The sequence below is a fragment of the Hordeum vulgare genome, chromosome 2H (assembly GCF_904849725.1).
Source record: "Hordeum vulgare subsp. vulgare chromosome 2H, MorexV3_pseudomolecules_assembly, whole genome shotgun sequence".
Classification (NCBI taxonomy): domain Eukaryota; kingdom Viridiplantae; phylum Streptophyta; class Magnoliopsida; order Poales; family Poaceae; genus Hordeum; species Hordeum vulgare.
In genome coordinates this window covers 626051984-626073488 of record NC_058519.1, presented here as the reverse complement: position 1 = coordinate 626073488, position 21505 = coordinate 626051984, and the positions used below count along the sequence as shown (strand labels likewise).

The 21505-nt window shown below is 45.2% G+C and overlaps 1 protein-coding gene and 1 pseudogene across 1 annotated transcript; one reads left to right on the top strand and one right to left on the bottom strand.

Moving 5' to 3' along the window:
* Window positions 1–209: 209 nt before the first annotated feature.
* Window positions 210–4709, bottom strand: LOC123428022 (GTP cyclohydrolase 1). The gene is made up of 3 exons (XM_045112175.1): window positions 4584–4709; window positions 4191–4448; window positions 210–1793 (listed from the first exon to the last, which is right to left on the bottom strand). The coding sequence occupies exons 2-3, from the start codon at window positions 4414–4416 to the stop codon at window positions 577–579; spliced, it is 1443 nt and encodes a 480-aa protein (XP_044968110.1). The 5' UTR covers window positions 4417–4448; window positions 4584–4709; the 3' UTR covers window positions 210–576.
* Window positions 4710–4815: 106 nt separating this feature from the next.
* Window positions 4816–21212, top strand: LOC123428821 (annotated as a pseudogene).
* Window positions 21213–21505: the final 293 nt, after the last annotated feature.

Genomic DNA, 21505 nt, shown 5'->3' with positions numbered 1-21505 from the left:
GCCAAGATTTGGATGGCTGATTAATGTTAGCCTGATTTGAATGGCTGGTTGATGTATTTTAAACATCGTGGGAGCCACGATTTGAATGAGGCCGCGAAGCCAAATGGACCATTTTTACATCGTCAGGGCCTGATTGGGTGTGCTGCAGGCTGCCAAACACCTCATATGCTTTGGTACCCTACATCAAAAGGAACGTACAGAAACAGAAATGACCCCACCAAAATTGCTAGTACATGCGAACAACCACTTAAACATTATACTGTATTGCTCGGCACAGCGGCCGCACCTACAACGCTAGGATAACTTTTGCCATGCCGTTGAAATGAAATGGTACAACACGGGAGAACCAAAACTTTCTGGTGCTTCTGGTTACATCTTCAGACACAACATTCCACGCGACGAGGACCTCGTCGCTCCCACCTGCAACTGCTTGGTAAAATGGCAACCATGCCACAGCTGGATGACAACTTCAAACCATATAGTCCTCGCAGTGCCTGCCTTGCTGAAATGACGACTGGGAATTAGGCTCATTGTATCTTCTGGCTGAGATTCTATTGGTATATGATCCGAAGCCGTTCATACTTCCTGATTAGCAGTATCTAACACGCTCTGTAGAAAGGATGCCTTGGCAGAAGAATCGGTCGAGAACTGACCTAAAACTGCAATTGTTGCTGTACTACTCCTGATTTTCTCTATTCCCCTTGATATCATGCAGATGTGGTTGGCTTCCACGACAACTATAGCTCCACGATGTGAGACGGAATAGACTGCTTCAGCTATCTGTCTTGTCATCCTTTCCTGGACCTGAAGCTTGCACCCGTAGAAATGAACGAGAGCCTGAAAATGGGAGCGGTCAATCCCTTCGCCATCTCCACTGCCAAAGTAACCAATGTGCACTACTCCATAGAACGGCAACAGGTGGTGCTCGCACTGGGCACAAAATGGCAAACGCAGCTCAGAACTAATTGCTCGATGATCAGTAGCATCTTCACCTGGTCTCTCATATACACTTGCACTGTTAAGCGTAAAACCATTCAGCTTCACATCGAGATTACATGCTCTGAACCTCATCAGCCATTGCACGTAACGCTGGGGACTGCCTAGAAGTTCTTTCCTGAGGGGGTCTTCTCCAAGAGACTGGAGCATTGAGCTGACAGCAGACACCATATTAGACGGACTGGATAGAGATTTTGGTGAAGTTGCACCATTGGTTGTAATCCTCTTGCCATGCCCATTGCAAAGCGGAACCTCATGAGGCCTTAAGGGGCACCAAGTTAAAGAAGCAGAACGGCTGTCCATATCCATGTCTATGCCTCTAAGCTTAAGAAGAGCCACAAAGTCATTCCAAAAAGAGCTGTTCTCACCCTCAAAAACACCAGAGCGGGATGAATGTGAAGTTCTAATCAAAGCTCGCGATTTTGTGCATTTCAAGTTCTCTGGCAAAGGTATGTGCCAACCCTCCATAGCAACAGCAACACCAGCAGGTTGTATGCTAGCATGCAATGCACCACAAACCTCATTAGCTAATCTCTGAGGGTTTTGAAACCTCTTGGCAAAGACGTCAGCTACTCTTGAAAGCTTGCTTAACCCAACAACCCTTCCACCGGAGGGCACATATCCAACATGACATTGTATGCTGAACGGAAGTAAGCAAGACTCACAGTATGAATAAAGATCGATATCACGAACAACAACTTGCCCTCCAGTTCCTCCAGCAGAACCAGTCCTTTTGTCAACACCAACCTCAGGAAACAGAGCACCCAACACAATGTCTTTTACTTTCTGTCTGTAACCTGCAAGAGTGGTTTTAGCTTTTAGGTATGCGTCAAACAAGGCTCAAGAAGCAAGTGTGTCACGTGTTCAACAAAAAAAATCTTTCATTCAAAAAGCAACAACCTTAAACATGAGTTGAAAAATAGAGAGTGCACAGTAAGTCTTAATTTGGACAGACTGGGGTCGACACGGAACCCAGCCCATCCTCATGGAATTTAGTTCAAAGAACCACGTGTATGCGTCAGGTTCCTAGACCATACAAATAAGGCCCAAAGTAAAATTTAAAACCATAGACGTCCGTCACTAATGGGGCAACATCTTAATACCATGACGAGTTTACAAGAAAGTAAAACCAGCTCCCGTTGGCACAACACTTGGCATATGCCCAACAGTCAACACTGTAATCTTCAAATAAAGAAGGTGGTTCGGTATAAAAGAGGCACGCAATATTGAAGAAGAAAAAAAGAAAAATACAAAAGATAGATTGCTAACAGATATTTCTATGAGTGTCTCTTGACTTTTTGTCTATAGCCAACAGGGCCGTTAAGCAATTGGTTGCTCATGGATTTTATCTAGATTACCAAACAACAGGGCCGTCTTCCAAGAAATGTTGAAAGCAAACAAAGTTTATTATTCCTGAAGTACTACAAATTTCTGGTTATCGCCATGGAGTAAAAAAAAACATGGTCAGATTATCATTCCCTTCCAAAGACTCATGAACTGTTAAATTATTGAACCGCAAGTTGTTTACGATAAACAGACTAAAGAGGAAGGGAGCTTAAAACATACTCCCTCCGTTCCTAAATATAAGACCTTTTAGCGATTCCAATATTGATTACATGCGGATGTATGTAGACGTATTTTAGAGTGTACATTCACTCATTTTGCTCCGTATGTAGTCTATATTGTTATTTCTAAAAGGTCTTATATTAGGAAAAGGAGGGAATATGTATGAAACAAGTTTGAAGAATATGTAACTGACAGCTGGTCACAAAAAGACACTACTTGGTACTCGGTTAACTAGGAAATAATTCTAGTAAGCTTGCCTATTTATTAAGAAGAAAACTGTCTTATAATCACCATGGTCAGTATGCAACAATCCATTAGGCAATATATCAACATTATTGGTAAAGCCCATCTTACTTCCAAGTTGATAATTGGTATGAGTTTGTAGGAGAACCGCACCTTGTTACGAGACTATGCAGATATCCTCCAAGCAGTCTAATGAATGGTCCTTCACTATTTAGTATTGTACTGCCTCCGTCCCAAAATAAGTGACTCAAAAATGACTCACCTTTGTACTAAAGTTAGTGTAAATTCGAGTCACTTTTGAGTCACTTATTTTGGGAAGGAGGGAGTATAAGACAAACCCATAATGGTTACCTATGAAACTTCTAGTATGCAACAATCTTAATTACACAGTGTCCATAACCCCATAACTGTGGAATTTAAATTTCCCCGTGTTTGCGTCCTGAGACATAACATTTAGTATGCAACAATTAAGGGACAATGTCCAGACATTATTTAAATTTTCATTTTGGTAAATAAATCATTGGCCTAAGTTGATTACTGGTGTTGTATGGGAGCGGCACGGCTTGTGATGATCTATGTAGTATGCACATAGTATAATTCAATAAATGAACAGCGACTATTTATTTCATTTTTGGCACGTATCGTATAAGACAAATGCTAGACACTGACATTAGAAATCTTAATTACACAAGATTGGAAATTCTTAATTCCACAAATGACATGTGTTGTGTGCTGATCATCAAGGACAAAGTGGTATCATAACTAAAGGAAAACAACAGCAGTTAACAATAGAATTTGAATTTGCTGCTGTTCCCACCAAAATTCCAACTGAGACGTCGGTGGCCGCCTTTTACAGTCATAGTGCAAAGTCAGCAAATTAGCAATTAAACTGTCAAATTCACACTGGCAAAAGACATTGCGGTCATCACAATCGAACCGTCCTGATGCATGGTTTGGTTGGTGGACATTGCACTTACATCACAGTCTGATAGGTGGTCAATCACCAAATTTTCAAAGCATGGGCTACCACCAGAAAGCAGCATCGCTCTTTACCAGCCGAGGAACACTATAGCAGCAACACATATAAAAAAAATCTATAGCAGCAATGATAGGACTGATGAGCAAACACTCACAGCAAACTACCAACTTAAACCTCAAGCAAAATGGTCAGTCAGACTGATGAAATGGAATATTCGGGGAACAAATTCCTGGACAATCCAAACCCCTCGCTCTGAGATCTCAAATTCCTCACGGCGTCGCTCTGGTACTGGACGACTCTAGACAGCGCGGGGGGAGCTAAGTCCACAGATCACGGATAATAAGAAGAAAAAGGGAACGAACGCGAGCATGCGCAGTTACGAAGGGAATGGATCCACGGGCTATACCTCGGGTGCCGTCGCGGAAGGCCTTGGCGACGCGCTTGGGCGTCCTGCGCAGCCCCTCCCGGCGGTCGTCCTCGCCGAGGCCCGCCAGCAGCGCGCGCACCGCCGGCTCCATGGCGTCCACCGGCGCCTCCCCGCCGCCGAGCCCCACCAGGAGATCCTCCTCCTCCTCCTCGTCGCACCCGCACGCGGCGACGGCGGCGAGGTGGGCCTCCTCCAGCGCTCCCATGGCGGCAGACGGTGTCCGCCCCGCGCGCGCACCTAGTGGCAACAGCAGCGGCTATAATTAGGCCGCCAGCCGCGAGAAGAAGAAACAGAGAGCGATAGAGAGAAAAAACCGCGGTGGTGGAGGAGGAGAAGAAGAGGCAGTAGCGGAGGGTGGGAGTGGATGTGCACCGCGCGCGTGGAGATGTGCCGTGTGTGGATCGGGCGCCGCCGCCTCTCCCGGCCTCCGGAGCGTCGGCTTCGGATTTGGAATTTTGGACCCCCTGCTCTCTCCGTCGGCCCAAAAAGGGGCGGGCGTCGCCGGGGATAATAAATAGGCGCGCCGGGCCCTCGCCGGGCCTGCTAGCGCCGCTGGGGACGGGCGGTCAGCGGCGCGGGCTCCCGTCGCTGTCTCGCGGTAGAGATGGGGTCGGCGGTTGGTGCGGCGTACACGACGACACGGATCGGGGTGGGGTTGGTGGCGGACGGGGCGCTGGTGGCCGTCGGATGCGGAGACGTACGGTCCGGATCGGATCGGATCGGGATCGGCGGGGCAGTGGGAGGGTTGGGGGCGAACGCCGTGTTGGTTATCTGACCGCGACAGCGGATCTAGGATTTCTGGGTGCGCGGGGAGATCGTATCATGCCTTTTTTTTTATCGTACCATGCTTTGCGCGTGGACACACACTTCAACGAAAAAGGATGGAGCAAACCAACATGCTGGCCATTCGTCGGGCCGGGCCTACCAAAGCCCGACAGAGAAAACCTAGGCCGAAGCCTGGCGTAGCCCGATCATCGGGCCTAAAAATCAGGTTCAAGCCCGGTCCATCAGTCAAAAAGGTTGTCGGGCCTCTTCATCTTTCTTAAAGTGCAAATACGGCTGTCGGGGGAATAATCCCTATGTACCCCAAAGACGGAGAGTCAAACGGGGTGCCTGCCCGCCCGGGTCGGCTGCTCCCATTCCTGCCCACTTCGGCTGCTCCGACCAGCCGGTTGTGCCAGCCAGCCGGCTGCCCGGAGTCAACTACGACGTCCCTTCGGGCGTCCCGCAGCTTCATCTACAGTGTAACTTGTCCCCTGGGCGCTGATTTATAAAGTGTTCCAGGGGACAAGCATCGCCTAGCTCCCAAGCTACATATAGCTTGGTAGCTTACATGCCAAGCAGCTTGGTACGTAAGCTACCCACTGTAGCTTACATACCAAGCCACACACACCCATACAAGGGGCTCATGCCCACCATGTATGAGAGATCTCCCTTTGGCGGCCCTCTCATCGTCTTATGGACTGACTCTCTCCCATCCCACACACAGTCACGTATGAGGCACAAGCCCATGGCCTTTCTCTCCAATACAGCTCCAGGAGCAACCTTGTACTGCAAATATACATCATATATAGACATGCAGGAGTAGGGGTATTATCTCTTCGGAGATCCCCGAACCTGGGTAAACCATCGCGTGCTACTACCCTATCCCGTCCCGGATCCTCCACGACAGCCTTGCCCTCACCTCAATTAGCCATCCCATGGCATCTGCCTGTTGGGTAACGTAGCATAAATTCAAAAAAAATCCTACGCATATTCAGATCTTCCTATGGAGAGACCAGCAACGAGAGAGGGGTGAGAGCATCTTCATACCTTTGAAGATCGCTAAGCAGAAGCATTGCTAGAACGCGGTTGATGGAGTCGTACTCGCGGCGATTCAGATCACGGTGTGATTCCGATCTAGTGCCGAACCACGGCACCTTCGCGTTCAACACACGTGCAACCCGGTGACGTCTCCCGCACCTTGATCCAGCAAGGAGGAGGGAGAGGTTGGGGAAAATATCCAGCAGTACGACGGCGTGGTGTCGATGGAGAGACGAGGTCTCCCGGCAGGGCTTCGCCAAGCACCGGCACAGAGGAGGAGAAACGGTACTCGTGACGCCCGAAACACTTTCGGTGTCCAAAACCATCCGTCCTATATATATCAACATTTACCTCCGGACCATTTCGGAGCTCCTCGTGACGTCCGGGATCTCATCCGGGACTCCGAACAACTTTTGATAACCTCGTATAACAATTCCCTATAACCCTAGCGCCATCGAACCTTAAGTGTGTAGACCCTACGGGTTCGGGAGACAGGTAGACATGACCGAGACACCTCTCTGGCCAATAACCATCACCGTGGTCTGTATACCCATGGTGGCTCCCACTTGCTCCACGATGATTTCATCGGATGAACCACGATGTCAAGGATTCAATCGATCCCGTATACAATTCCCTTTGTCTGTCGGTATAGAACTTGCCCGAGATTCGATCGTCGGTATAACTGTACCTTGTTCAATCTCGTTACCGGTAAGTCTCTTTACTCGTTCCGTAGCACGTCATCGTGTGACTAACTCCTTAGTCACATTGAGCTCATATAATGTTCTACCGAGTGGGCCCAGAGATACCTCTCCGTCATGTGGAGTGACAAATCCCGATCTCGATTCGTACCAACCCAACAGACACTTTCAGAGGTACCCGTAGTGCACCTTTATAGTCATCCAGTTATGTTGTGGCGTTTGATACACCCAAAGCACTCCTACGGTATCCGGGAGTTGCACAATCTCACGGTCGAAGGAAAAGACACTTGACATTAGAAAAGCTTTAGCATACGAACAATACGATCTAGTGCTACGCTTAGGATTGGGTCTTGTCCATCACATCATTCTCCCAATGATGTGATCCCGTTATCAATGACATCCAATGCCCATGATCAGGAAACCATGATCATCTACTGATCAACGAGCTAGCTAACTAGAGGCTTGCTAGGGACACATTGTGATCTATTTATTCACACATGTATTACTGTTTCCTTTTAATACAATTATAGCATGAACAATAGACGATTATATGAACAAGGAAATATGATAATAACCATTTTATTATTGCCTCTAGGGCATATTTCCAACAGTCTCCCACTTGCACTAGAGTCAATAATCTAGTTACATTGTGATGTATCAAACACCCATAGCATTATGGTGTTGATCATGTTTTGCTCGTGGAAGAGGTTTAGTCAACGGGTCTGCAACATTCAGATCCGTGTGTACTTTACAAATCTCTATTACTCCACTCTGGACATGGTCCTGGATGGAGTTGTAGCGGCGTTTGATGTGCTTCGTCTTTCGGTGAAACCTGGGCTCCTTAGCTATGGCAATGGCCCCAGTGTTATCAGAGAAGAGTGTCATTGGACCCGACGCGCTTGGAACCACTCCAAGGTCGGTGATGAGCTCCTTCATCCAAATTCCTTCATGAGCTGCTTCTGAAGCAGCTATGTACTCTGCTTCACATGTAGATGCTGCCACGACTTCTTGCTTGCTGCTACACCAGCCCACTGCCCCACCATTCAAAACATATACGTATCCGGTCTGTGACTTAGAGTCATCTGGATCTGTGTTGAAGCTAGCGTCGACGTAACCCTTTACGACGAGCTCTTCGTCACCTCAATAAACGAGAAACATTTCCTTAGTCCTCTTCAGGTACTTTAGGATATTCTTGACCGCTGTCCGATGTTCCATACCGGGATCACTTTGGTACCTCCCTACCAAACTTATGGCAAGGTTTATATCAGGTCTGGTACACAACATGACATACATAAGAGAGCCTACGGCTGAAGCGTAGGGGACAGAACTCGTCTTCTCTCTATCTGCTGCCGTGGTCGGCGACTGAGTCTTACTCAATCTCATACCTTGCAAAACTGGCAAGAACCCTTTCTTTGAGTTTTCCATATTGAACTTCTTCAATATCTTCTCAAGGTATGTACTTTGTGAAAGACCTATGAGGCGTCTCGATCTATCAATATAGATCTTGATGCCTAATATGTATGCAGCTTCTCCAAGGTCCTTCATTGAAAAACTCTTGTTCAAATAGGCCTTTATGCTCTCCAACATCTCTATATTATTCCCCATCAATAATATGTCATCCACATACAGTATGAGGAAAGCTACAGAGCTCCCACTCACTTTCTTGTACAGACAAGCTTCTCCATAAACCTGTATAAACCCAAACGCTTTAATCACCTCATTAAAGCGAATGTTCCAACTCCGAGATGCTTGCACCAGCCCATAGATGGAGCGCTGGAGCTTGCACACTTTGTTAGCACCCTTAGGATCGACAAAACCTTCTGGTTGCATCATATACAACTCTTCCTTAAGGTTCCCGTTAAGGAACACTGTTTTGACGTCCATTTGCCAAATTTCATAATCATAAAAGGCGGCAATTGCTAACATGATTCGGACTGATTTCAGCTTCGCTACGGGAGAGAAAGTCTCTTCGTAGTCAATTCCTTGAATTTGTCGAAAACCCTTTGCGACAAGTCGAGCTTTATAAACGGTTACATTACCGTTTGCATCAGTCTTCTTCTTGAAGATCCATTTATTTTCTATGGATCGCCGGTCATCGGGCAAGTCCACCAAAGTCCATACTTTGTTCTCATACATGGATCCTATCTCGGATTTCATAGCTTCAAGACATTTGTTGGAATCCGGGCCCGCCATCGCTTCTTCATAGTTCGAAGGTTCACCGTTGTCTAACAACATGATTTCCATCACAGGGTTGCTGTACCACTCTGGTGCGGAGCGTGCCCTTGTGGACCTTCGCGGTTCAGTAGTAACTTGATCCGAAGCTTCGTGATCATTATCATTAACTTCCTCTTCAGTCGGTGCAGGCGCTACAGGAACAATTTCCCACCCTGCGCTACTTTCCTGTTTGAGAGGGGGTGTAATTACCTCATCAAGTTCTACCTTCCTCCCACTTACTTCTTTCAAGAGAAACTCTTTCTCTAGAAAGGATCCGTTCTTGGCAACAAAGATTTTGCCTTTGGATCTAAGATAGAAGGTATACCCAATAGTTTCCTTAGGGTATCCTATGAATACGCATTTCTCCGCTTTGGGTTCGAGCTTTTCTGGTTGAAGTTTCTTCACATAAGCATCGCAGCCCCAAACTTTAAGAAACGACAACTTAGGTTTCTTGCCAAACCATAGTTCATATTTAAAGTGAATGTTGTAGTGAATGTTGTAGTTTCTAATGCGTATCCCCAAAATGATAGCGGTAAGTCGGTAAGAGACATCATAGATCGTACCATATCTAATAAAGTGCGATTACGATGTTCAGACACTCCGTTGCGTTGCGGTGTGCCAGGCGGCGTCAGTTGTGAAACGATTCCACACTTCCTTAGGTGTGTGCCAAACTCGTGACTCGAATATTCTCCTCCACGATCAGATCGTAGACACTTAATTTTTCTGTCAGTTGATTCTCGACCTCATTCTGAAATTCCTTGAACTTTTCAAACGTCTCAGATTTGTGCTTCATCAAGTAGATATACCCATACCTACTCAAATCATCGGTGAGAGTGAGAACATAACGATAGCCACCGCGAGCTTCAACGTTCATTGGACCACACACATCAGTATGTATTATTTCCAATAAGTCGGTTGCTCTCTCCATTATTCATAAGAATGGAGTCTTAGTCATCTTGCCCATGAGGCACGGTTCGCATGTGTCAAATGATTCAAAGTCAAGAGACTCTAATAGTCCATCAGTATGGAGCTTCTTCATGCGCTTAACATTGATATGACCAAGGCGGCACTGCCACAAGTATGTGGGACTATCATTATCAACTTTACATCTTTTGGTGCTCACACTATGAATATGTGTAACATCACGATCGAGATTCATCAAGAATAAACCATTCACCAGCGGAGCATGACCATAAAACATATCACTTATATAAATAGAACAACCATTATTCTCTGACTTAAATGAGTAGCCGTCTCGCATTAAGCAAGACCCTGATACAATATTCATGCTCAAAGCTGGTACTAAATAACAATTATTAAGGTTTAAAACTAATCCCGACGGTAGATGTAGAGGTAGCGTGCCGACGGCGATCACATCGACCTTGGAGCCATTTCCGACGTGCATCGTCACCTCGTCCTTGGCTAGTCTCCGCTTATTCTGCAGTTCCTGCTTTGAGTTGCAAATGTGAGCAACAACACCGGTATCAAATACCCAGGAGCTACTAAGAGCGCTGGTAAGGTACACATCAATAACATGTATATCACATATACCTTTAACGTTGCCGGCCTTCTTGTCCGCTAAGTATTTGGGGCAGTTCCGCTTCAAGTGACCCTTTCCCTTGCAATAGAAGCACTCAGTCTCAGGCTTGGGTCCATTCTTTTTCTTCTTTCCGGCATCTAGCTTACCGGGCGCGGCAACGGCTTTGCCGTCTTTCTTGAAGTTCTTCTTGCCCTTGCCCTTCTTGAAACTAGTGGTCTTGTTGACCATCAACACTTGATGCTCTTTCTTGATTTCTACTTCTGCAGACTTGAGCATCGAGTACAACTCGGGAATGGTCTTCTCCATCCCTTGCATGTTGTAGTTCAGCACAAAACCTTTGTAGCTTGGTGGGAGAGACTGGAGGATTCTGTCAATTATAGCGTCATCCGGAAGTTCGACTCCAAGTGAAGTCAGACGACCGTGTAACCCAGACATTTTGAGTGTGTGCCCACTGACAGAACTGTTCTCCTCCATCTTACAGCTAAAGAACTTGTCTGAGACTTCATATCTCTCGACACGGGCATGAGCTTGAAAAACTAGCTTCAGCTCTTGGAACATGTCATATGCACCGTGTTGCTCAAAACGCCTTTGGAGCCCCGTTTCTAAACTGTATAACATGCCACACCTAACCAGAGAGTAGTCATCACTCCGCGTTTGCCAGACATTCAGAATGTCCTGGGCTGCTGCGGGAGCGGGAGGGTCACCCAGCGGCGCATCAAGTACATAAGCCTTTTTAGCTGCTTCAAGGATGAGCTTCATGTTGCAAACCCAGTCCGCATAGTTGCTACCATCATCTTTCAGCTTGTTTTTTTCTAGGAATGCGTTGAAATTGAGGTTGACGTTCGCCATCTACAATATTTATAAAGACAACTTTTAGACTAAGTTCATGACAATTAAGTTCATTTAATCAAATTAAGTATGAACTCACACTTAAATCGACATCCCTCTAGTCATCTAAGTGATACATGATCCATGTTGACTAACCCGTGTCCGATCAACACGTGAGACGGACTAGTCACCATGTGAGCAACTTCATGCTGATCGTATTCAACCATACGACTCATGTTCGACCTCTCGGTCTCTTGTATTCGAGGTCATGTATGTACATGCTAAGCTCATCGAGTCAACCTAGGTGTTTCGCGTGTGTAAATCTGGCTTACACCCGTTGTATGCGAACGTTAGAATCTATCACACCCGATCATCACGTGTCGCTTCGAGACAACGATCCTTCTTAACGGTGCACACTTAGGGGAATACGTTCTTGAAATTTTAAGAGGGTTCATCTTATTATGCTACCGTCGTTCTAAGCAATAAGATGAAAAACATGATAAACATCACAATGCAATCATATAGTGACATGATATGGCCATTATCATCTTTGCTCTTTCGATCTCCATCTTCAGGCATCGCATGATCATCATTGTCACCGGCATGACACCATGATCTCCATCATCGTGTCTCCGTGAAGTCGTCATGCCAACTACTACTATCACTACTACTATAACTAACCGTTAGCAATGAAGTAAAAGTAGTAAGCACATGGCGTTGCATCTCATATAATAAATTAAGACAACTCCTATGGCTCCTGCCGGTTGTCATACTCATCGACATGCAAGTCGTGAAACGTATTACAATAACATGATCATCTCATACATCATACATGCAACATCACAACTTTGGCCATATCACATCACATGCCAAACCCTGCAAAAACAAGTTAGACGTCCTCTAATTGTTGTTGCAAGTTTTACGTGGCTGATTTGGGTTTCTAGCAAGAACGCTTTCTTACCTACGTGACAGCCACAACAATGATATGCCAAAGCTATTTACCCTTCATAAGGACCCTTTTCGTCAAATCCAATCCGACTAGAGTAGGAGAGACAGACACCCGCTAGCCACCTTTATGCACGGCGTGCATGTCTGTCGGTGGAACCAGTCTCACGTAAGCGTACGTGTAATGTCGGTCCGGGCCGCTTCATCCCACAATACCGCCGGAAAAGAATAAGACTAGTAGCGGCAAGCAATTGAAAAATCATCGCCCACAACCTTTTGTGTTCTACTCGTGCATAGAATCTACGCATAGAAAACCTGGCTCGGATGCCACTGTTGGGTAACATAGCATAAATTCAAAAAAATTCCTACGCATATTCAGATCTTCCTATGGAGAGACTAGCAACGAGAGAGGGGTGAGAGCATCTTCATACCTTTGAAGATCGCTAAGCGGAAGCGTTGCTAGAACGTGGTTGATGGAGTCGTACTCGCGGCGATTCAGATCGCGGTGTGATTCTGATCTAGTGCCGAACCACGGCACCTCCGCGTTCAACACACGTGAAGCCCGGTGACGTCTCCCGCACCTTGATCCAGCAAGGAGGAGGGAAAGGTTGGTGAAGATCTCCAGCAACACGACGGCGTGGTGTCGATAATGAGACGAGGTCTCCCGACAGGGCTTCGCCAAGCACCGGCAGAGAGGAGGAGAAAGAAGAGCAAGGCTGCGCCGAGGGAGAGGGAAAACTGCGTCTCTAAAAGCCCAAAAGTGCCCACTATATATAGGGGGAGGGAGGGGCTACGCCCCCTTGAGGGTTTCCTTCTCCTGGGAGGGGCGGCGGCCCTAGATGGGGGGAGGTGCGGCGGCCAAGGGGGGAGGAGGGGTGGCGCACCCTTCTGGTGGGCCTTAGGCCCACCTGCGCTAGGGTTCCCCCCTCTCCCTTCTTCTTGCGCCATGGGCTGAGTGGGGGGCGCACCAGCCCACCTAGGGGCTGGTTCCCTCCCGCATGTGGACCATCTAGCCTCCCGGGGTCGTTGCCCCCTTTCGGTGGACCCCCGGGGCCACCTCCGGTGGTCCCGGTACGTTACCGGTGACGCCCGAAACACTTCTGGTGTCCAAAACCATCCATCCTATATATCAATCTTTACCTCCGGACCATTCCAGAGCTCCTCGTGACGTTCGGGATCTCATACGGGACTCCGAACAACTTTCGATAACCTCGTATAACAATTCCCTATAACCCTAGCATCATCGAACCTTAAGTGTGTAGACCCTACGGGTTCGGGAGACAGGTAGACATGACCGAGACACCTCTCTGGCCAATAACCATCACCGGGGTCTGGATACCCATGGTGGCTCCCACTTGCTCCATGATGATTTCATCGGATGAACCACGATGTCAAGGATTCAATCAATCCCGTATACAATTCCCTTTGTTTGTCGGTATAGAACTTGCCCGAGATTCGATCGTCGGTATACCTATACCTTGTTCAATATCGTTACCGGTAAGTCTCTTTACTCGTTCCGTAGCACGTCATCGTGTGACTAACTCCTTAGTCACATTGAGCTCATGATGATGTTCTACCGAGTGGGCCCAGAGATACCTCTCCGTCACGCGGAGTGACAAATCCCGATCTCGATTCGTACCAACCCAACAGACACTTTCAGAGGTACCCGTAGTGCACCTTTATAGTCACCCAGTTATGTTGTGACGTTTGATACACCCAAAGCACTCCTACGGTATCCGGGAGTTGCACAATCTCACGATCGAAGGAAAAGACACTTGACATTAGGAAAGCTTTAGCATACGAACAATACGATCTAGTGCTACGCTTAGGATTGGGTCGTGTCCATCACATCATTCTCCCAATGATGTGATCCCGTTATCAATGACATGCAATGTCCATGATCAGGAAACCATGATCATCTACTGATCAACGAGCTAGCCAACTAGAGGCTTGCTAGGGACACATTGTGATCTATTTATTCACACATGTATTACTGTTTCCTGTTAATATAATTATAGCATGAACAATAGACGATTATCATGAACAAGGAAATACGATAATAACCATTTTATTATTGCCTCTAGGGCATATTTCCAACACTGCCGTCAGGGTACCCCCTATGAGAAAACAACGACAACGACAGGCCCGAGCCTGGTCCGGTCCGGTCGTTCGGCTCAAAATCTAGGCCCAGGTCCGGCCTATGGGCAGGTCGTATCGGTTTTTTTTTTGTCTGGTCGGGTCAGGTCGTCCATGGCAAGGTATGTGTGGTTGGATGAACATCTCAACCATCGTCTAGTTTCACTTTTTCTCTCATTAACCGCCTCTACACAAGCGACTGAAAGGCGATCTTTCTGCCTCCTTCCTTCGTGAGTGTGGTTGCGGGTCCTTGGCCCCTTTGGCTATCGCTTCGATGGTCCAAGGGACTAAGGACCCCGACGACTTCGCTTTGGCGACTAAATAGGATAGGCTTAGATGTCTATGTTTCTTTCCTACCCCGGTGAATTTGCAATCAGCAACATCAGGAAGCAGGTAGCCCTTGTGTCTGGTCGGACTTTTGTTTTGACGGTGTTAGATTGTGGTGGCTGGTGCTTGACGTCTTCTTAGACGACAATGTCGGCTGGTCCCAAACATGATCCCCGACCGACGTGCCACAAAGACTCGGTTTCGTGCGGATGACGGCTTGCGGCGACACTCTTTTTTCTCCGATCACGTTGGATGAAGACCACGCCGTCAAGGTCTGACAGACTTGGGGATGATTCCCAACCGACGTGCCACAAAGACTCGGTTTCGTCGTCTCCGACGAGCCGTTTAATTGGTTCATAAAGTAGTGTGGTCTGCAATGGAGTTCTTCGAGATCTGGATGTGAAGACTACTCACGTTTTTCTCCGTTGGTGTCATGGTGGCCATGGCGACCGACGACGTGTGATGATTATGTTGGGCATATGGATCTTCCCAAGTAAAGTTGTAAAATTTATATTTTTGTAGCCCTTTGTGCAAATCTCCAAGACACTAGATACTCTTTTTGGCATACGGAGTGACCACGTATATACTGATTGTAATTTGTTTGTTTAATGGATAATATGACGTGTCAGTACAGTCTCTTTGAGGTGTTTATAGGGATAGGATGCGCCTGAGTGCATTCATAGGGGTGCGTGCATACTCGTGTATATAAAAAACTTCGTTTTTATTTTTTCCCTTCGGAATGACACTTTGTGTTTGTTTGTTTAAGAAAATTTTCATTGATTCATTCAACACAAATCGTGATACAACATGCACACATTTCTCAACAAAAAATTACAACACACACACGAAATTACCTAGAAAGAGCGAGGGAAGATACAAGTCCAAATACATTTGCAGAAAATCAGGCCCAAAGAAACATGAGAAAATGATATTCACGGTTGGAGTTATGCAGTATAGACATTGTTTTTAAGCTCGTATGGTGCATCTACAACCGTACCCGTCCCAATGTCTAGGTGGGTAGCCCGATCAGGCAAAAAAATCACCTAACTGGACGCTTCATATTCGGCTCAAACGCTCGGATTGACCATCCAAATCTGGGCCGAATATGGAACAACGGGACGCGTCAATCACGTTGGATTATGCCCACTCTCACCCACCCAACCCCACATAAATAGGACCATATACGTACTCCAGATGAAATTCTAGCCGCATTTCAACCCAGTTCACTCCCCTCCGCCCACAAGCTTTCGTTCGGTGATCTCCCACGGTCTCCAGCATGGTGGGTAGCGGATCTGAGTCCTACTCTCGAGATCCGTTGACATGAAACTTGTCACACGCGCACTACAAGAAATATGTCAACTAACGACCTTTTGGCAGTGACGCTCGCAGAAATGGTCGCAAATCTATGACTATTTGAGACCAATTGGTCGTAAGCTGTTCGGAGGGGTCCTAACCCAAATACCAATGACCTTTTTCATCAGAAAGGTCGTAACTTCCTTCCTGGAAATGGTCGTAAAGCGGATAGCCCTGGTTCGCTGCCTAATTTGTAGCTAATTACGACCAATATAGATGGTCATAACTATGACTAGGTGCCACATCATCAGTTTTGCCTACGTGTCATGTCCATGTGTTATTTTTTGCCTAGTTTGTGAAGCAACCTACTATTCTGTCATTCAAAAAATTCTTAAAAAATTCTCATAAATACTTTGGATCATATATTCCTCAAATATATGAAAACCCTTTTTTCCATAGTTCGAAAATAATTCAGCAATATTCATTTTCCTATTCTGTTCAGAATAGCACTTTGTGAAGGAAGTGCTATTTCTATTTCTTTGATTACCCTCAAAATTTTTGGGCACTCTTTCCTATCCAAATCATTGCCTCATGAAAACTTTCATAACCATTTGCCTAGTAAATCTTTCTCACCAAATTTCCGAAGTTTGTGTTCAGCTAACAACTTTGTGAAGGAAGTACTAGATAGGAATATCCTCATGAGTTGAATTTTTTCCACATCTTCTATGTTCCCAAAACATAGCTCTCCACAAATTTTTTGCCCCATCTTACAATCCATGTGAGCTCATCATTCAATCTTTGTTTCTCGTAATATTTTCAGTTTGTGAAGCAAATACATTTTATATTGCTTTATAGTTGATGACAATTTACCACGAAATAAAACTGGCCATATAACCTCACTCCACCATATTTTAGCTCATTTAATTTAGCTAGTTTCCCTCAATATTTTTTCCCAGTATTATGTGAAGTAGAGAGCATTGTGAAGAAAGTACAATTTTTGTTTATCCAAGTTTTATGAATTTTTTACAGTGCCTTAATGTGCCCAAATTATCATCCTCCTCCAAATTTCAGCTCAATCCAATCATCTACATGAGCCCAGTTTCAATTATCATTTTCTGTCCAGAATGACACATTGTGAAGGAAGTGTCACTTTGGCATGTCCAAATGGTATAATTTTTTTACAGCGCCTTCATATGCCCAAATTAACATCATACACCAAATTTCAGCTCAATCCATTCATTCATTTGATCCCAACTTCAACATCCATATTTCTGCGCAGTGTGTTACTTTGCAAAGCAAGTGCCACCTAGGTTCATCCATTTGAGCTAAAAAATTGCCAAGAGAGTCTCCTTAATAGATGATCATCCTCAGCCAAAATTTAGTCCCATTGTCTATGTTCATTACCCGTACCGCTAATCAAACACTTGGCTGCTAATTCATGTTTGAGCTTAGCTCAGTCTCCTCGTGAGATTCTTCAATTGTATTCTTATTCCTAACAGCTATCGAGGGATTGTCCAACCCACTAGACATGCCTATTCCACCCAGAACGCGTGGCAACGCAACAGGCGGGCGGTGACCATGCGGGTGGCATGCAAATTCACGCGCTCTAGAGTCGGGGCCCTCGACCACCATCCATACCTCGACGTCAAGCCACCACACCATGTATTTCTGATTAAATAGATACTCATGTACCTATATATGCTTTTTGATAAAAATAAAGAACAAACTATAATGCAGCTGTAGTTCAAATTTAACCCGCTTTCACCTCAATCGTCATAAATTTGTCTTTTTCACGAGAGGTGGATAAAAGCTTTTAACACCCAACCATTTTGTCAACTGTACATTAAAAATGGCCTAGTATTTTCTAAAAATGATTTGGTCCAATTTTGAAACAAATATATGGCAGGTCCTTCACAAAAAAAATCATTTTGGGCACTTGAAAAATGGAAAATGATTTTTACATACAAGGATAATGAAAACTTCCTTAATCAACATTGTTTGCCATTCCATTATGCACCCTTGTGCATAATATTATATCATTTCAACAAACTATCTCATGAATGTGGCCATAAGATTGATCATTTGGCTTGAAAGTCATGAATCTTCACACATGATAGTCCATTTCTAAGAACACTTTTTAAAAGTAATTGTCGTATTACAAGTTTATTATTTTTCCTGATAACTTTGTCACATATAATTACATAATGCAAAGGCTTTCCATTTTTTTGAATTTTTCATGGCCATTTCAAAATGCGGTCAAAACAGCGGGCATGACCGTTCCTAGCTAGTGGTTGAATCTTGGAAACCTTTTGGTATTTCTGTGATTAAATAGATACTTGTGTACCTAGAAATGATTTTTGAGAAAAAAATAAAGAGCAAACTATAATGTAGATGTAGTTCAAATTTGACCTGCTTCCATCTGATTCAACGAAAAATTATCTTTTTTCACGAGAGGTCGATAAAAGCCTTTAACACCCAACCATTTTGGTCAATTGTACATTAAATATGTCCTAGTATTTTAGAAAAATGATTTAGTCCAATTTTGCAACAAATATATGGTAGGTCCTTCAGAAAAAAAACTCATTTTGGGCAATTGAAAAACGGAAAATGAATTTTCCATACAAGGAAAATGAAAACTTCCTTAGTCAACATTGTTTATCATTCCAACATGCACCCTTTTGCAAAATATGAGATCATTTGAACAAACCATGCCATGAATGTGACCATGAGATTGATCATTTGGCTTGAAAGCCATCAACCTTCACACATGATAGCTCATTTTTTAGAACACTTTCTAAAAATAATTGTCGCATTACAAGTTTATTATTTTTCCTCATCACTTGGTCACATTTAATGGCACAATGCGAAGGTTTTCCAATTTTTTGATTTTTTTGAACTTTTCATGGCCATTTCAAAATGCGGTCAAAACAACACGCATGACCGTTCCTAGATAGGGGTTGAATATTGGAAACCTTTTTGGTATTTCTCTGATTAAACAGATACTTGTGTACCTATAAATGATTTTTGAGAAAAATAAAGAGCAAAATATAATGTAGCTGCAGTTCAAATTTGACCCGCTTCCATCTGATTCAACGAAAATTTATCTTTTTCACGAGAGGTCGATAAAAGCCTTTAACACCCAACCATTTGGTCAATTGTACATTAAATATGTCTTAGTATTTTGGAAAACTGATTTGGTCCAATTTTGCAACAAATATATGGTAGGTCCTTCACAAAAAAACTCATTTTGGGCACTTGAAAAATGGAAAATGAATTTTCCATACAAGGAAAATGAAAACTTCCTTAATCAACATTGTTTGTCATTACAACATGCACCCTTTTGAAAAATATGAGATCATTTGAACAAACCATGCCATGAATGTGGCCATGAGATTGATCATTTGGCTTGAAAGTCATCAACCTTCACACATGATAGCTCATTTTTGAGAACACTTTCTAAAAGTAATTGTCGTATTACAAGTTTATTATTTTCCCTTGTCACTTGGTCATATTTAATGGGACAATGCAAAGGTTTTCCAATTTTTTGATTTTTTTTTCGAATTTTTCATGCCCGTTTCAAAATGCGGTCAAAACAGCGGGCATGACCGTTCCTAGCTAGGGGTTGAATATTGATTTTTTTTGGTGTTTCTATGATTACATATATACCTATCTACCTAGAAATTATTTTTGGAAAAAAACATGAGCAAACTATGAGGGAGTGCAATTCAAATTTGACCCTCTTCCTACCGATTCGACGAAAATTTGTCTTTTTCACGAGAGGTGGCTCAAATCTTTTTACACACAACCATTTGGTCATTTGTAAATTAAATATGGCCTAGTATTCTATAAAAATGATTTGGTCCAATTTTACAACAAACATATGGTAGGTCCTTCACAAAAAACTCATTTTGGGCACTCGAAAAAGGAAAAATGTTTTTTTTGTCCAAAGAAAATGAAAACTTCTTTAGTCAACATTGTTTGTCATTCCAATATGCACCACTGTGCATAATATCTAGTGTCAACAAGGTCCTTCACAAAAAAACATCTTTGTCACTCGAAAAAGTAAATGTTTTTCTTGTAAAAAAACTTATTTTCAATCAATTAGGACCAATTTAGATGGTCATATCGTCTTCATAGTGTTTACTGCGTTCTGATTGGTCCATGGAGATCTCACACGGATCATGCATTAAGGACCGTCGGATGATCCCGGATCCAACGATAGCCCTCATCTCTCTAGCCGAAACCCTAGCATTGCCCTCCTGGCATTTTTCCATCCACCCCCTGCCTCCTTTCTTCCTCTCTTCTCCTTCCTCCCTTTCTCCCGTGCTCTGTCCTCCCCCATAGAACGAACCTTCCCCCGTTCCCCTCGTCCTTCCAGATCCGATCGTGGCCTTCCCCCGTTCCCCCCGTCCCCTTCATCACCGGCCGACCCCCACCTCCCCCCGCCACCACCACCTCCGGTCGCTCCCTCTCCCTTCCGCCTCGCCCCCACACCGCCCTTCCCTTCCCAACAGCCCCGCTCCGCCTGGGCCCGTCGCCAGATCCGCGTCTCCGTGTCGTCGGAGAGAAGCGAGGAGGGCGGGGGGAGCACCAACGGCTCGCTGCCGGGGCTTCCCCCCGTGGGCGAGGAGGAGGAGGATGACAACGAGTCCTGCCTAGTGGAGTGCGTGACGGAGTTCAAGACGGACGAGTAGTTCAGCCGGTTCCTGGAGCGATCGAGGGCGACGGGCACGCTAGTGGTGGTGGACTTCTTCCGGCCGTCATGCGGCAGCTGCAAGTACATCGAGCAGGGCTTCATGAAGCTCTGCAAGTACATCGAGCAGGGCTTCATGAGCTGTGCAAGGGCTCCGACGACCACGGCTCCCCCGTCATCTTCCTCAAGCACAACGCCCGTCCCTTCGTCCCTAGTCCATACACCGGCTAGGCTGCGTTCCCTTCTTGATTGATTAGTCAAAATATTATTCTGCATCTGGTTGTAGGTGATTGACAAGTACGACGAGCATCGGAGGTGGCGGACCGGCTGCGCATCAAGGTGATGCAGACGAAGGTGTTGGTGCGCAGCGTGGCCGGACGACACGACGCGGCGCGGTTAACACAGTGCACGAGCTGCTCCATCCCGAGCAAGGCACGAGTTGCCGTGGACCTGGACTCGAGGCGGGAAGGTGAATGTTTTTTGTTGTCAACTCGCTGTGTGATTCTGCAGGTCATGGCGTCTGAATTCCATAACTGCCTTGACCGAGCACCACCTGTTCCTTATAATGAGATCGACTATATATTGTGTGAGTTGGAGCGGCTGTTTGGAATTAATATATATATTGATCCAGTGGCAATGACATATTCTTCAATTGCATAGGTTTCTGTTGAGAGCATCTGTATAGCCTTCTTCATTTAGCATCGAGTATTGGGCGTATTTGAGAGCTAATTAAAAAATTTCAAGGCACCACCTGTTCCTTATAATGAGATCAAACTACATATTCTTCCTTTGTACCTGATTACTTGAGAGCTAATTT